The 15,194-nt window shown below is 41.6% G+C and overlaps 1 protein-coding gene across 1 annotated transcript; it reads left to right on the top strand.

The window, feature by feature from the left end:
• Window positions 1–8,807, top strand: b3galnt2 (beta-1,3-N-acetylgalactosaminyltransferase 2). The gene is made up of 12 exons (XM_084562274.1): window positions 1–189; window positions 729–855; window positions 1,269–1,369; window positions 3,082–3,281; window positions 3,531–3,626; window positions 4,873–4,983; window positions 5,102–5,180; window positions 5,678–5,861; window positions 6,173–6,298; window positions 6,474–6,633; window positions 6,717–6,773; window positions 7,704–8,807. The coding sequence occupies exons 1-12, from the start codon at window positions 81–83 to the stop codon at window positions 7,839–7,841; spliced, it is 1,488 nt and encodes a 495-aa protein (XP_084418400.1). The 5' UTR covers window positions 1–80; the 3' UTR covers window positions 7,842–8,807.
• The last annotated feature ends 6,387 nt before the right edge of the window (window positions 8,808–15,194 follow it).

The following is a 15,194-nucleotide window of genomic DNA, read 5'->3' as shown; positions in this document are numbered from 1 at the left end:
GTGCAGTGCCGTGCGGCTCAGGAAGAGGCTCCGCGCCGCTAAAGCTGAAGGCTGCTCCGGCTGAATGAAGGGCTCCGTCCATGCGGAGGCTAGCGCTCATTCTGCTCCCATGTGCCGTCGCCGTCCTGGTGCACTTGTGGTTGGCTCAGCGACCCTCCACCACCCCGCTGGACAACAACACACACTCCGGTACTTTTTTTTATTTTTGTAGCCACGCAGCCCGGGCTTCGACTCCTTTCAAAGGCTCGCAACTTTTATACCTCCGAGCGTCTTGTGTGGCTAACTTTGCCTTTACCGCCCCGGTGTGGTCCACCACTGTGGTTGTTAGTTTGTGTGTGAACAGGTAGTTAATAATCAGTGTGTGTGTGTTTTTCCTTTTTTTTAGAGGAGGATAAACGTTGAGTGTGTTTGGGCGTTGCTGGGACAGTCTTAACATCTGAGGCGAGCGGAGCGTCTCTGCTGTGTTACTGTGCCACCTTCAGTCGGATTATTATCAGGGTTGCTGTGTTTTCATCAGATGTTTCTAGTTTAACCAAATCTTTTTGATGCATGGAGGCAGTGAATGTCTGGATCAGGAATAAGAAGCTTAAATCAAGTTAAAATATAGTTTTTATTATTGATTATCTCTGCTCATCATGTTTTACCTTTTATATTTCATTCCTTATGACTTAGTGTTATGTATGTCTGCCTACCTGTTGTCTTCAGTGATACGTTTCCTTCTTCTCCAGATGATCCGTTGCCTTTCTATGAAGTTTTGGTGGGAGTGCTGTCAGCCAGACACCATCATGAACTGCGGCAAGCGATAAGAGAGACCTGGCTGGGCTACCTCAGAGATCACCCCCTCTTCCGGCACAGGTCCGTAAGCGTGGAGCTCCAACTAACACCCCCTTTTGTTTTTCCCCCCCTTATTTACTTTCCTGCCAGACCCTCATTCATAACACCTGCAGCAGCCGGCGAATACCTGACTACCACCAAGCAACCGTTTTATCTTCACCTGACCGGCGGCAGATATTGTTCTCTCTTCTCCCTCTTCCCTTTATTTTATTTATTTATTTATTTTGCCCATTTCCTTCTCATCCAGCGATCTGAGCGCAGATAAGATGTGATGGCCTTTAAGCAACCCCCCGGTAGCCATGGCAACCAAGGGCGGTTGGATGGATGAGCTTTAGGAAATTTTGTAGCCGAACATTGTGCACGCAAACAAACGAAACAAAAAATAAAAGAAAGAAGAAGAAGATGATTGTAGTAATGTTTGTGCTTATTTTCAGAGTGGGGGTGAAGTTTATCGTGGGCCAACATGGGTGTCCCATTCCGGAGGAGGACCGAGAGGATCCTTACTCGTGCTCCCTCCTCAACTTCAGCGAGCCAGGTAAAGAGAAAAATTAAAAAAAAAAGAAACTCACTTACAACACAGGAACAAGATGCATCTGCAGCTTTAATACAGAGGAGTCTCTGCAATCTGTTGCTTGTTCACGTCCTATTGTCAATAGCCGAGCCGAGGGAGAATAAAAGCTGAAAGGGTGAAAGGAATGTTCAGAAGAAAAGTAAAACACCTTTATTCATGTGCGCCCACGGCTCAAGGACGACTCTCTTTTCCTTTCTGTATCCAAGGCCGAAGCAGAAATGTTTCGCAGTCAACATAGCTGCTGCAGGGGTGACTAGAACTACTTACCAACGCTTGAAAAGTAGAGCTGTTGCAAGCACGGACGTATATATGAAATAATTGAACACTGTCAGGTAGAACATCTGCGGTAATTGTCTCCCACCTTCGCAGCAGTTTCACTACTTTCCCCCCATCCGTTCAGTATTTGCTGCCTACATGAAAACATAATTACGGCTCATCAGAATAGGTTTTTTCAGCCGGTGGCCTTTAGGGTCACGCCGATGTTTTATTTTTCCAGCCCGTTCTCCGCTCTCTCCGACGCGTTAATGGACGTAAGTGTTGACGTGATTTGCCTCAGAATCGGAGGCAGGCAGCTTTGGAGCGAGATGCTGGGCGTGATTGGAAGAAGAAGAAGAAGAAGAAGAGACAACGGCTGCTTTTAAACACAGCTGGGTACCTGACTCAGGATTCAGGTCGACGCACATGTTAAGCGGACAATTAATTGTTGCTGAAATATGTTTGTTTGTGCTGGCGTTCATCACGGCGATTGTTCTGCGGGGCTACGAGATAAGGTGAATGCTAATTGGCTCCTCTCAGATGTTGTTCTAGTAACCCCGCTCCCTATGCACACTGGTTGTGCTTTGAATCACGGAGAAACAGTCAAATTCTTAATGATACTCGAAGACTTTAATACTTGAGAGCAGATATAAACAGCATAATACATTGTAAGAGCCCCCCGGTTCTCAGTTACAGCTTCTCAAATGTGACGGTTTGCTGATTTTCTCTCTAAATTAAACATATTATGGCAAAACAAGAAGTCCTTTAATGCAGTTTTTTGGCATTTTGTAACATTTTGTAGGACAAATGTTCCTCCACTAAACAAAAAATATATTAATATGACTATTTAAAGGACCTTGAACATAACAGAACCTCAGTTAATGCTTAATTCATAGTAAAATACTAAATAACAGTAATCTCGCTCTAAATAATGTATTATTTATGTCTCAAGTTCTACCCCCTGCCCCAGTAAAGAAAGTGCACAAGCTAAGCATTTATATTTAGTAAGCACAAGAATATTAAATCTATCTCTCGCGCACTGAGGTAGAATCCTGCAGCTCGATTTTTATTCAGTCAATGAGGAAGACATTTGGTCTGATAAACTGCTGCACTCTCTTTGTCTCTGCTCTTGTCTTTATTTGGTGTAGAATGCATATAAAGTACAAAAAAAAACAAAACACCTGCATTGCTTTAACAGCCTTGATCCTTTCATTGATCTCCTGAGTAACAAACGGCTCTTTTGTAATTAACAAACCACGCTCATGAGCAAGAAGCTCACTTTGAAGGCGGCAGTCGCGAGAAGCAGCTCCTCAAAGTGCTGATGGTGTAGCTCTGCCGCGGTCTGCCTCTCTCTCTCTCCTGAATTATCTGTTGGGATCGTGATAAATTTCTCATGCGCCCTGCTCCCCCCTCTGTTCCAGTGACGGGGCCGGATGCGGAGATAGAGATTGTGACAGTTTCTGATCCCTCCGTGCTCGCCCCCGCCGACGTGTCCTCCATCGCCCTGGATTTCAAGGTCCTCCACCCGGTGGTGATAACCAGGCTCGGGGTGTTTCCCAGCGGGAGCCGGCCCGAACTCCAGAGCAACGTGACGGTGAAGCTGTTGCAGCTGGACCAGGAGGTAAAGGAGCATAATGCATCCCGTATGCTGCCTGACTGTTGAGCCTGGTAGATGCACAGCCTGGGGGCAGCTGGAGGACTGCTGCTGCTGCTGCTGCTGCTGTTTACTGACTCAGTTGTAGACACCAACTTCAGCTCACTTTGGATAACTGCCACTGAGATAACTGTATAGTGCAGCACTCAGTGTGGATGATTGTAGCTTTAGTTGCTTAGCGAATTCTTTATGGATAAATACTTCTCTTTTCTGCAGGAGGCTGTGGTTACTGCTCGTTTCAGCTCCATCAGCACTGGGACCATGGTGAACTGGGTGTGGTACAAACCAGTGGAGCAGTTCATCTTGCCCAAGGTCAGTTTTCACGTTGACTATAGAAACACTGACGTCCCCCAATTTTAGAGCAGTTATTTCAATTATTGGGATATTTCACCGATAGCTGTTAAAGGGGAACTACTGTTTTTTACAACCTGGACCTTATTTCTGGCATAAACTACGGTCGTATACTCACCCATATAACTTTTGTGTAATTCATATTCCTTCGGGGGATATTTAGATCTGCGTATATCCATATAGTGGGAGTGACTGGGGCACCGAACCGCAGCCTCTAAATAACGCATTATCTGCCGCGAAACTCGTTAATTTCACCAATAGTTTGTTATCGTACGCTAGTGCTTGTTTACCTGTAATTTGCTACTGCTATTTTTTTATTTTTTTGCAACATGGCTGAATATTTTTCCGATTCTGAGGTTGTGGACGAACCATAGCAGTAGCAAATTACAGGTAAACAAGCCGACCGTCGCGGGTGCTCGCGGTGCTCGGAGATGACATCATCCAGGTCAGAAGACATCATCTGAGGTCTGTAGGTCAATCTACTGATGAAAACAGGTAACTCGGGACTCAACGGGGAATAGCACTAGCGTACGATGACAAAATATTTGTGAAATGAACGAGTTTCGCGGCAGATAATGCGTTATTTAGTGGCTGCGTATCGGTGCCCCAGTCACTCCCACTATATGGATATACACAGATCTAAATATCTCCCGAAGGAATACGAATTACACAAAAGTTATATGGGTGAGTATACGACCGTATTTTATGCCAGAAATAAGGTTCAGGTTGTAAAAAAACAGTAGTTCCCGGTAGTTTATTTAATCAGAAAGTCATTAAGTCTGCATACACTTTTATCCATAATAAATACCACATTACTGGACATAGTTCTTTTTAGGAAGCTTTTTTATTTTATTATTATTATTTAATGATTTATATCCCAGCAGAAAATAGAGCGCTTGATGCGATTTCAAAGCTGTCTTCACACCGCTATTAACTTTAAAAGCATCATTGATGGACAAAGGTACTTGTTGCACCCGTAGTTCCAGTACACTCTGGAGGACAGCTGTGCGTCACTGCTGCAAAAGGGAACTATTTAAAAAATAAATGGTGGTGGAAAAATACTAGAAGCAGTTTAAATCAAACGTAAACTACCCTAGTTTCAAAATCTTAAGTGATTCTGAGTAGCCGCTGACATCAGTGTGTTCAGTGGTCACTAATGATAGTGTCTGATAGAAAAACATGATGTGACTCAACGTCTTTTATCCAGGGTTTTGAGGGGACACTGGTTTGGGAGAGTCTGGATTCGGCTGCGCTGACCACAGTCAATTCCTCCTCGGTGGAGCTCAACGATGGAGGAGGCGTCCTCAAGATCTCCTCTGTATGTCATGTCATGTGCTGTGGAAAAAAATAAATAAACGCAGGGAGAAAATCCTCTCAGGTTTTAAAGTGGAGGGGAAAGTTAAAAAAGTTTTTTTTTCCTTTCCTTGGAATTGCAGATTGCGGAGGGCATATTGCCTCATAGAAGTGCTCTTGGATTTCCCGGTCTGGCTGGAGGCTTCACATTTACTATCTATGGTTGGTCCAACAACAAAATGAATTCTGAGCTTTTTATGAAAACGGTTTGATTGAAATTGCTCCATGAGCCGACTGTTGTAAAAGGTGTCTGTGTAAAAACTCAGGTTATGAGATTACCTGATTTTCACCTCAGGGTTCTTGCATATGGGCCAAAGGGGAAGTAAAAAATGTTCCCCATTGCCACCCTGCTGTTCTACATTATTGATTTTGCCTGCATGCGTTGGCGTTTGAGTCTATCTGAGAATGGATTTGTTGCCATTTTGTGCAAAACAAAATTAAATTAATCATTCAAGATCTCTGAAAACAGAACTAATGATCCGTGCTGAAAAACGTTATAGTTTTGTCATATTGGTTTTCCAGCCATTCAAGTTGTTGTGTCTCAAAAACGCCGTAATTTATTCAAACTTTGGGCAAATAAAACGTTAATGTGGCCTTTTCCCTCTCCGATTACTTCCATTACCCATGTCACCCCCCCCCCCCCCCCCCCCCCGTATCAGATGGAGATGGACTGTCAGGACTCCTGCGGGGTCGCCCAGCCAGGATGGAGCTCCATGCCTCCAGGCTGAGGCAGGAAGACGCCTCCTTGCAAGAGGAGAGCCTCAGGCATGGCGACATGGTGTTCGTAGATGTGGTAGACACCTACAGGAACGTGCCTTCCAAACTGCTTCAGTTCTATAAATGGTATGCCAAGTGCTAATGACTCGATTCTCTGTCTCCAAATTGCCCGGGCCCTCTGAGGAAATCAGCAACCTGAAATGAAAGTGTGTCGTCGCCTCAAAATGTCTCGCTTTTAGAATCACTCAGTTGGGGGAAAAAGTACAATTATGAGTTTTCACATAGCAAAACATGCTGGCTTTGACTTGACGAATGTTTTATGTATTTGCGGAGCCTCTTGCCCCCTGCCCTCAGTGGTATTTGTAAATCCACTGTATTATATTGCAAAACACCAGAAGGTGGGCTTTAATTAAAGTGGCAAATTCCCTCTCTGGCAGGTCTGTGGGAAACGCTGACTTTAATCTACTGCTGAAGACTGACGATGATTGTTACATCGATGTGGACTCGGTATTAATGAAGATTGACCACAAGGGTCTCAAGCGCAGCAATTTCTGGTGGGGGAAGTAAGTACAGTGTGGTGTGTGATCCTGTTGACAATGTACATTTACCATCCGCTTGTGTTTGCAGTCGAACTCGGGTGCACTGTCAGCTGAAACGAGAGCCACTCTGTATAGTCTAAAAGAAGATGGGCGAGGAGGAAGGGATGCAGGATTTGACGATAATGTGTATCTGACCCAGTTTCAGGCAGAGCTGGGCAGTGGATCGCATCGGGAAGTGGCAGGAGCTGGAGTACGCCAGCCCGGCCTACCCGGCGTTTGCCTGCGGCTCAGGCTACGTGGTGTCTCGTGACCTGGTCCAGTGGCTTGCCAGTAATGCAGAGAAACTGAAGGCCTACCAGGTAGAGTAAGCAAGGAAGCAAGAAACGGTGGCAGATGATCATGATCGTAGCGTGAGCAATCTCCTCTGGATGTGTGGTTACAGGGAGAAGACGTGAGCATGGGGATATGGATGGCAGCTGTTGGACCACAGAAATATCAGGTAAAAAACGCTTTAAAGACTCGAACGTCCAGCTTCAATGACGCACAAATGATTGTGTTTGGTTTATTGATATTATAAAATGCAACACGTTCCATTGTTGTGTCAGGTTTTCCTGTTACACCAACCTAACAACATGAGATAAAGGTCAACGTTTGAAATAGCAACCACAAATGAATCATGTATTCAGGTTGTAGAGCATATAGCAAAGAAAAAAACATGTTACTTAAAATTGCAGCATATTTTCTTCACTCAGTTATCTAAACAGCCTTTGATATCGTGAGCGGTGAAGACGAGACTTGCACACTTTCATTCACGGCGGCTTTTATTGGGCTTGATGCAGCTAAATGTTGTAAAACAATGGAGGGACTTAACAGTGTGAAAAACAAATCGCGTCGGCAATCATTTGTACTCCGTGTTTAATTAACGGTGTTTTGGTCCTCAGAGTTTAATTAGGGGAGTGTATCATTTCCCCAATTCCCTCCACAAATGAGAAGATGCAGTGTAAAATAAAAAGTTTGAGTCGAAATGATACATATTTTACGCCTCTCTCCAATAAATCTGCTAGTTGGCTGAAGCCCGTGCATTTTAATTTATATTTATAATAAAACATGACGGCACGGATGACTGAACATTGATTATATTAATCTTATTAGTGTTTCACTTTTCAATTTATTTAAATATGTAGCTGTAACATGCACGTTTTACATTTTACTTTCGTGTACAAGAATAATCCTTTACCACACTCGCCTTGTAGCGCAACATTGCCGTTGTTTTGTTAACTGGTTTAAACATGGACCTCGTTAACATTAATCAAGGGTTCAAATGAACAATTTAACCCGGGGAAGACCTGAGCCCGTGCACGGCTAATGATTAAATTAGACCTGTGCGTGTCAACACGGCTACTGTACCGTCCTGTTCCTTTGTTGCCAGGACCCCGGCTGGCTGTGCGAGAAGGAGTGCTACCTGGACATGCTGTCGTCTCCTCAGCACACGGCCAAGGAGCTGCACGTCCTCTGGGACAGAAAGAGGGTCTGCGGAGACCCCTGCGGTTGTCCCTGGGACCACTAAATTTGGTTCACACCACACTCACCACGTGGCACTGTGGGTAAAATGCACTCAAACACTGACGGTCAGTTCAGTCTCTGTGATTTCCTCTAAAACACCAAACTGAGCCATCATTACTGATGATTATTATTATTATTATTATTATTATTATTATTATATAACAAAAACACTTGAAATGTTAAGAGTGGGACTATGGAAAATAAACTTTGCAGGTTCTTAATATTAAAAAAACAAAACAAAAAAAAACACTGCACCGACATCTTGAACCATTTGCAGCTTCACAACATGTTTTAAAAAAGTATTTGTATCATGAAATCTATTATTAAATTTGAAAATATCTTCATTGGAAAAAGACTGAATTTGAAATGCTTTAGTATTGTAACTGTCAGGAGAAGAAACCATGTGCAATATCGGCATGTGATGGTCGTCGTGTACAGAATCACTGCTGGAAGACTTGAGTACTACAGAGTTAAAGATGATTACTCTACATTGCTATATTTTGTAAATTATTGTCCTAAGCTTTTCATCCTCTTCACTGTTTGTAGATTTCTGATGAGTTTTCTCTCTCACACACACACACAGTTTGTACTGTAACCGTTATTGTGCAAATAGTGATGTGGCCTTACTGTATTTGTCAGGCGTCATACTGTATGTAACGTTAACACTTGTGATATCAACGCAGACTTTTGATGATGCGGCCCGAGCGGCTGTGAAAGAGACTCATTTAACACTGGTTTTATGAAGCCCTCCTCCAAGGTAATAAAGAACACTTGAGAGAGATTAGTGACGTGCTTGTTGTTTATTTCGGGGACAATTCACGCAGTAAAGTTACTGGAGCTGCTGATTGTGTGTCGAGCCTGAAGCTGCGTTTCAGCCGTTAGCGTTGCTCACTCGGCGCCAGAGACACGCAGTCAGCAAACTTAAAAAGGAATATGAAATCCCTTTGGTTTCTATCGATGATTGTTTTTCCCGAGACGGTGAGCTGGACACCGCTGGAATTTTGATCAAGGAAACTGTAAGCCCCAAATTCATCAGGGTTTTTATCTTAATCAATAGGACTGAACACATCCAGCCACATGATTTTTTTTTTTTTTTTTTTAGAGCCATCTTTGAACGCACCGCTTTTAGGTGCTGCAGTGATTTGTTTGTTTATTGAAGTATAGCCAATATGATTGATGCCGAGTCACTAGAATTACATTACCTCGCTGTATATTTTTCTAAATAATGAAAGACGATGCTGAATATTTTACTAATGGAGGATAATACATGTCATTTGTTTTATTTAAGCCTGTCCTACCTGCCAAGATTTCTGTTCCTGCAATTAACTTGACATTGGAGCAGACATTCCTATCCCCCTCCTCCTTCTCCTCCTCTCCATCCCATTCCTTTCGCCTCTTCTCTTTCAGTGAGCTGCACGATAACAAAGTCATATCCGCATCTGTTCCACTCTCCCACAAAGATAAGCACGCCGTTTTTCACCCTTTCTCGCTGATTTGGCTCCAAGCCCTTTCATTGTGAGCCCAGAGAGAGAGGGAGAGAGAGAGAGGCGCGGAAATGACAGCGGATGAAAAATGCTCACTTCTGCTTTCTGCGCTTCTTTAGAACTCAGTGAATTTGTCTAAACTCCGATAAGCGCTGCGGTGATGTTGTCACTCACTGATGTAAAACGTTTAAATTATTATCACTCAAATCCTCTGAAGCCTTTATTCTAGTCCCGTTCTCTTGTTCGCCCCAAACAGCCGATCAAATCACCCGTATCCACCTTTGTCATAATAACTCCACAAACAAATTGCACCGTGTTTACCTAGAAATTGCTCTTATGTGTATTATATTCTCAATCTCCTCAGGCTTTCTCCTTATAGTAATTTAATGGCTCAGGCCATTTTTTTGAGTGTTTTTCTCACCTTATTGCTGCCAGTATGATTTTTTTTTTGTGTGTGTTTTTATGTAATGTGGAACTGCATCGTGTTTGGAGGGACAAAATGCTCCTGTATTGACATAAGCGAGAGTGAAATGATGTTGTGTCAAGGGGAAACGCTGCTCAAGAAGTCCTTTGTTCTCTGAGAGATCAATACATGTGAATATGAAGTTGCTCCCGAAGCTAAGACGCTTAATGATTAAAGAAGCAGAAGTACTACAACAATAAAACACGGCGTAATGACAAGATCTCATCTTACTGACCCAGAATATGGGATTCATCCATATGTTTGATATTAATAGTCCCCCACATGTTTTGAATAGTCTATGCCCTCAAGCGTGTGTGTAATCTTTTCTAAGTGACGACAAGAGTACAATTCCCAGAACCGCTGACTTATTTTCACTCTATTAATATTTTGCCATGAAAGTGCAATCATCCGTTTAGTCTGCGACAAGCGCCGCTCGGAGAAAATAGAGGGAACTTGGGTGCCTGAGTTAATTGTATTTTTAAAATCCTTTTCATCTCGAGTCTCACCTCCTTCCAAAACTCATCTTCATACGCGGCAGATTGAATCCAAGAATGTGTTGACGTTACAAGTTTGAGTCTTGTTTTCTTGATAGGCTGTGCCAGACACTTAATTTTACTTGAGTGTCTTGTTTTTGTCTGGAGAGTCTCGGAACAAAAGCACTTACCGTATCCCATTTAACACACTTAAAAAAATATACAATATTTTCTCCTGTGATGTTGTTTACAATCTATCACTGGAGTGGCAGAAAGCTGGAAGTTTAAATGCTTCAACTGTTACAAAATATTGATGCTTACTCATTATTTTAGCTATATTTACCAATAAATTAACTATTTCATCTAAGTAAAGCCTTGTAGATAAGTAATCCAAGTATTTGTTGATTAGCCTACTTGTAGCTAAGCTTACATATAGCTGTTTAACTTTAGCCAACTTAACTATCTTAACCGTCCATTTCAGTTAGATGTAGTTTACCTATATCAGCCGTTTATTCACCAACAGTTTCAACCATTTATCTATTTCTAACTAGCTGTTTCCACCTAATATTTACTACTTTCAGTCATAGTTTAGCTAGGTGTTTTAACCACTTATTCCTTACTTGTAGCTAAGCTAACAACTTCTGTTTATCCTGTCCTCAGTTTAACTGTTTACGCCACATTTTTGTGGAGTAATACATATCTATCTGAACTGTTGGTCTTTTGCTAGCTGTTTCATCACTACTCATTGTTTTCAGCCAAGATAAACGTTTCAGCTATTTATTCATTTTGGCGAGGCTAACCATTTCAATTTTATCTTCAGCTAACTAGCCATTTCAGCTGCTTATTTATTTTAGCCATAAGTCAGCTATTTCACTTGTTACTTTTAGCTATTTAAGTTCATTCATTACTTTTAGATAACTATTTCAGTTGTTTGTGCTTTACTTTTAGCTAACTATTTCAGCTATTTATTCATTACTTTTAGCTAACTATTTTAGTTCATTTATTACTTTTAGCTAACTATTTCAGTTGTTTATTGATTACTTTTAGCTCATTACTTTTAGCTAACTATTTCAGTTCTTTACTTTTAGCTAACTATTTTAGTTCATTTATTACTTTTAGCTAACTAGTTTTAGTTCATTTATTACTTTTAGCTAACTAGTTTTAGTTCATTTACTTTTAGCTAACTATTTCAGTTGTTTATTCATTACTTTTAGCTCATTACTTTTAGCTAACTATTTTAGTTCATTCATTACGTTTAGCTAACTATTTTAGTTCATTCATTACTTTTAGCTAACTATTTTAGTTCATTTATTACTTTTAGCTAACTATTTTAGTTCATTCATTGCTTTTAGCTAACTATTTTAGTTCATTTATTACTTTTAGCTAACTATTTCAGTTGTTTATTGATTACTTTTAGCTCATTACTTTTAGCTAACTATTTCAGTTCTTTACTTTTAGCTAACTATTTTAGTTCATTTATTACTTTTAGCTAACTAGTTTTAGTTCATTTATTACTTTTAGCTAACTAGTTTTAGTTCATTTACTTTTAGCTAACTATTTCAGTTGTTTATTCATTACTTTTAGCTCATTACTTTTAGCTAACTATTTTAGTTCATTCATTACTTTTAGCTAACTATTTTAGTTCATTTATTACTTTTAGCTAACTATTTTAGTTCATTCATTGCTTTTAGCTAACTATTTTAGTTCATTTATTACTTTTAGCTAACTATTTTAGTCCATTCATTGCTTTTAGCTATTTTAGTTCATCACTTTTAGCTAGCTGTTTTAGTTGTTTGTTCATTACTTTTAGCTCGTATTTAGCCAGTATTTTTATCTACTGTATGGATTTATACAGTATTCATTTGGATTTATAGAAACATGAACAAAGATTTTTGTTTAATCAAATGGGAATCTCTGTTGTTTTAGTGTAGCTGAGCTACAGAAATATTGAAGGTGGAAGGATCTCTGAAGTACAAGTGTCCCTGTAGAGATATAGGTTTAGACCAATTGGAAATATATATCAGTGACGATGTGTGTAGTAACTGTGTGTGTTATTTTAAAGCGCTGTGGAAATGTACAGTACATTAGGGATGAAATTAAGACCTACCTGTGGTGTCAGACTGAACACGACATGATTGACATCACTCACAGCTGTCCCAGATCTTAGGAAGAAGAGCTTACAGTCTGCTGAGTGTCGTGCATCTGCATACTCATTCAAACAACTCCAGATTCTTAGGCTCTCCTCGCAGAGCATTACACATTTGCTGTCAATCAGCCACCTCTTCTCCAGCAACCCCCTCCTTTTCCTCCTCTGTGTGCACTAAAACGAGGAGGAAATCATTTATTCATGACACCCAGCATCCAAAACCAGCATTTGTGGCTGATTCTGATTCACAGGAATGAGAAGATATTATTAGACGCACACAACTATGCCCTAATGGGGCAACATTTTCATACCCCAATTTGAAATCACACCCACAGCTTGCTCTCTCATTTCCACCGCGGATGCAGTGTCTCAGCCTGGTATGGCTGTCCCTTTTTGCAAACATTTGCAGAACACAGCTGTGACACTCTGGACTGGTTAGATGACACACTCGGTGGAAGGTCGGCTACAAACGATTACACACGTCTTGATAAAGTGATGGAAACACTGAGTGACTCACGGACTTTCATAAGCCCACTTGACCCCTGCTGCAGTAACATGGCAGATTTGCTATGATAGTGTTTATGAGAGATAATTAGCTCACTCATTACTGGCAGTCACTCGGTCTTAAGAGGATCATAAATTAGCTCATCTGTCTCATGATGAGATTCTTGGAAACCAGTCAGTCATCTGATGTGACCTGATGTGACACCATCTACGCAAGAAATGTCTTTATGTCAGCTAAGTTAATGTGTTTAGGCTTTAGATGGGCAGTCTGACTATTTGGTACTACACTTCCACAAAGAAGGAAGAGTTGTAATACAATGACTTCTAAAAGGAAACTGTTACGGCAGATGTTAACTGATGCTATGGCTAACCTGAACCCTGGCAAACATGCAGATCTTTTAACCTCTCAGTTTACATGACAAGATTTCTTTAATAAATGAGTTAGGCTGTTTTATAACTCGGGGAAGACAGATTTATTCTTTGGGCAGGTGGAAACCAGCGAGTACTTTGTTATTCCTCTTTATCCCCAGTGGAACTTGAAGACGCAGTGAGGTTTTTACAAACAACTGGCAGAATTATGCATGAGGACATGTGTTCTTCTGGGAACAGCGACACGAATATGAGAACCACGCAGACATGAATATTATAAACCGAAGGAAGCCCGTGCATGAAGCGAAATTAAAAGATAAGTCTGTTGATCTTCTGTATTTTTCTTGTTGAAAGAGTTGTCAGTGTATTCAAGGCCTGACTTGGGTTATTTTTTTCTGCGCTGCAGAGCTTTGCTGTTTCCAGTAGTTACTGACAAAACATCATGTGCCACTCTGTTGCACCGGGTGACTTGTTTTTTTTTGATTACCGTGAACCTGGGCATTGTGGTTTATTTTATGTCAGGCCTACCTGCTGCTGTTTACACTCGTAGTGCGCCAGATCTGCAGATGAAAATAGTCCCCAACAAATGTCCAGCGTGTTTAGAGGTTACTCATTTGTGAGATTGAAAAACTCATTTTAGAAAGCGGCAATCATTGGACAAACAGGCTTTGGAAAAGAGCAACAAACAGGGCAGGAGAAGTCAAAGTGTTGGGAGAAATCGTTGGTTTTCGTGGGATTAGATGGCAGTTGAAGCAGAATATCAGCAGACAAATCGCTGTATGTAGCTGAAAAGAAATGGTGCCATCACAGAGCATGGTTCAATACGGCTAGTTTGAGTCACATTGAAGACCTTCAGCAGTCAGGTGGGTGGTTTTCTTCAGAGGCTGTTGGAATAAAATGTCCTGCCAGGTGCTCCAGTGAAGGACCGCAGCTCCTCTGGCAGCTCGGAGGTGTAAATGTGCGAGGTGCATCTGTAAGCGCAGCACTCATAAAAACTTTGCCCAAGTAATTAAAAAAAAAAAAAAAAAGATTTCAAGGCAAACGAACCCGGCTCCATCTACTTTCTCAGTAATGAGGTTGTCAAATTTTTGCTGTTGTCATTGGAGCGCTACCAAGCAGCACAAATGTGTAAAGCGCAGCTCAGCGATAAATAATCCAAAGCTTGTAGAGGATGAGGGAGACAGTGAGTGAGGCATGTCGCTCTTCGCACAAAAGCTATTCTGTTTTGCTCTCCAGCACAACTCAAGACACAGAGGGTGCAGAAAATCAATCTAGTCAACCCAGAGAGAAGAAATGAGAACCGTGAGAGGCTTTGATTATTGTGATGGACTTAAAGTCAGCTCGGTGAAAAAGCCACTTCATACGTCTCGCCTGTTTATCAAATCAGAAATGCATTTGCATCACATTTTCCTGCACTTGTGGGTGCTTGGAAGGAAAATTAGTCGAGGAGCCGCTCCCCCCCAGATTTGCAAGAATTTGACATTTTGATGAATAGATGTATTTTGAGTGAAGCCACAATTCAATCCGAAAGACACATAATTAATTGAATTGCAGCTGTCAAGAGTGTGAGCTCCAGTGAGTCAACAGAGCTGTGTGGGACAGATAGCCTCTGTCCACGGGCTGTGCTGCTTTTCAGCTGCTGAAGGCAAACTCAACAGTATTAACAGAATCAGCAGATAATGCAGTATTTAGACGACTGGCGTCTAGTATTTAAGATCAAACTAGCAGTGAAACACGTCCAGCGCGGCCGACCTCCGGGTGTATTCAGTCAAGGTTTCCTCAAAACAAAGCGCATAGCAGGCAATTCTGCCATAACTTGCATCAGCCGGCTCGCCTCACAGCCTTTACTATTCAGCGCGCAGTTGCAAGAGCAGCGGCCGCCTTGAAACACGGGCGCGCAGATCTGGTGCAACAGTAG

The sequence above is a fragment of the Chelon labrosus genome (genome assembly GCF_963514085.1).
Source record: "Chelon labrosus genome assembly, chromosome: 15".
Taxonomy (NCBI): domain Eukaryota; kingdom Metazoa; phylum Chordata; class Actinopteri; order Mugiliformes; family Mugilidae; genus Chelon; species Chelon labrosus.
The sequence above is the reverse complement of the archived record's forward strand: the minus strand, read 5'-3'. Positions and strand labels throughout refer to the sequence as shown.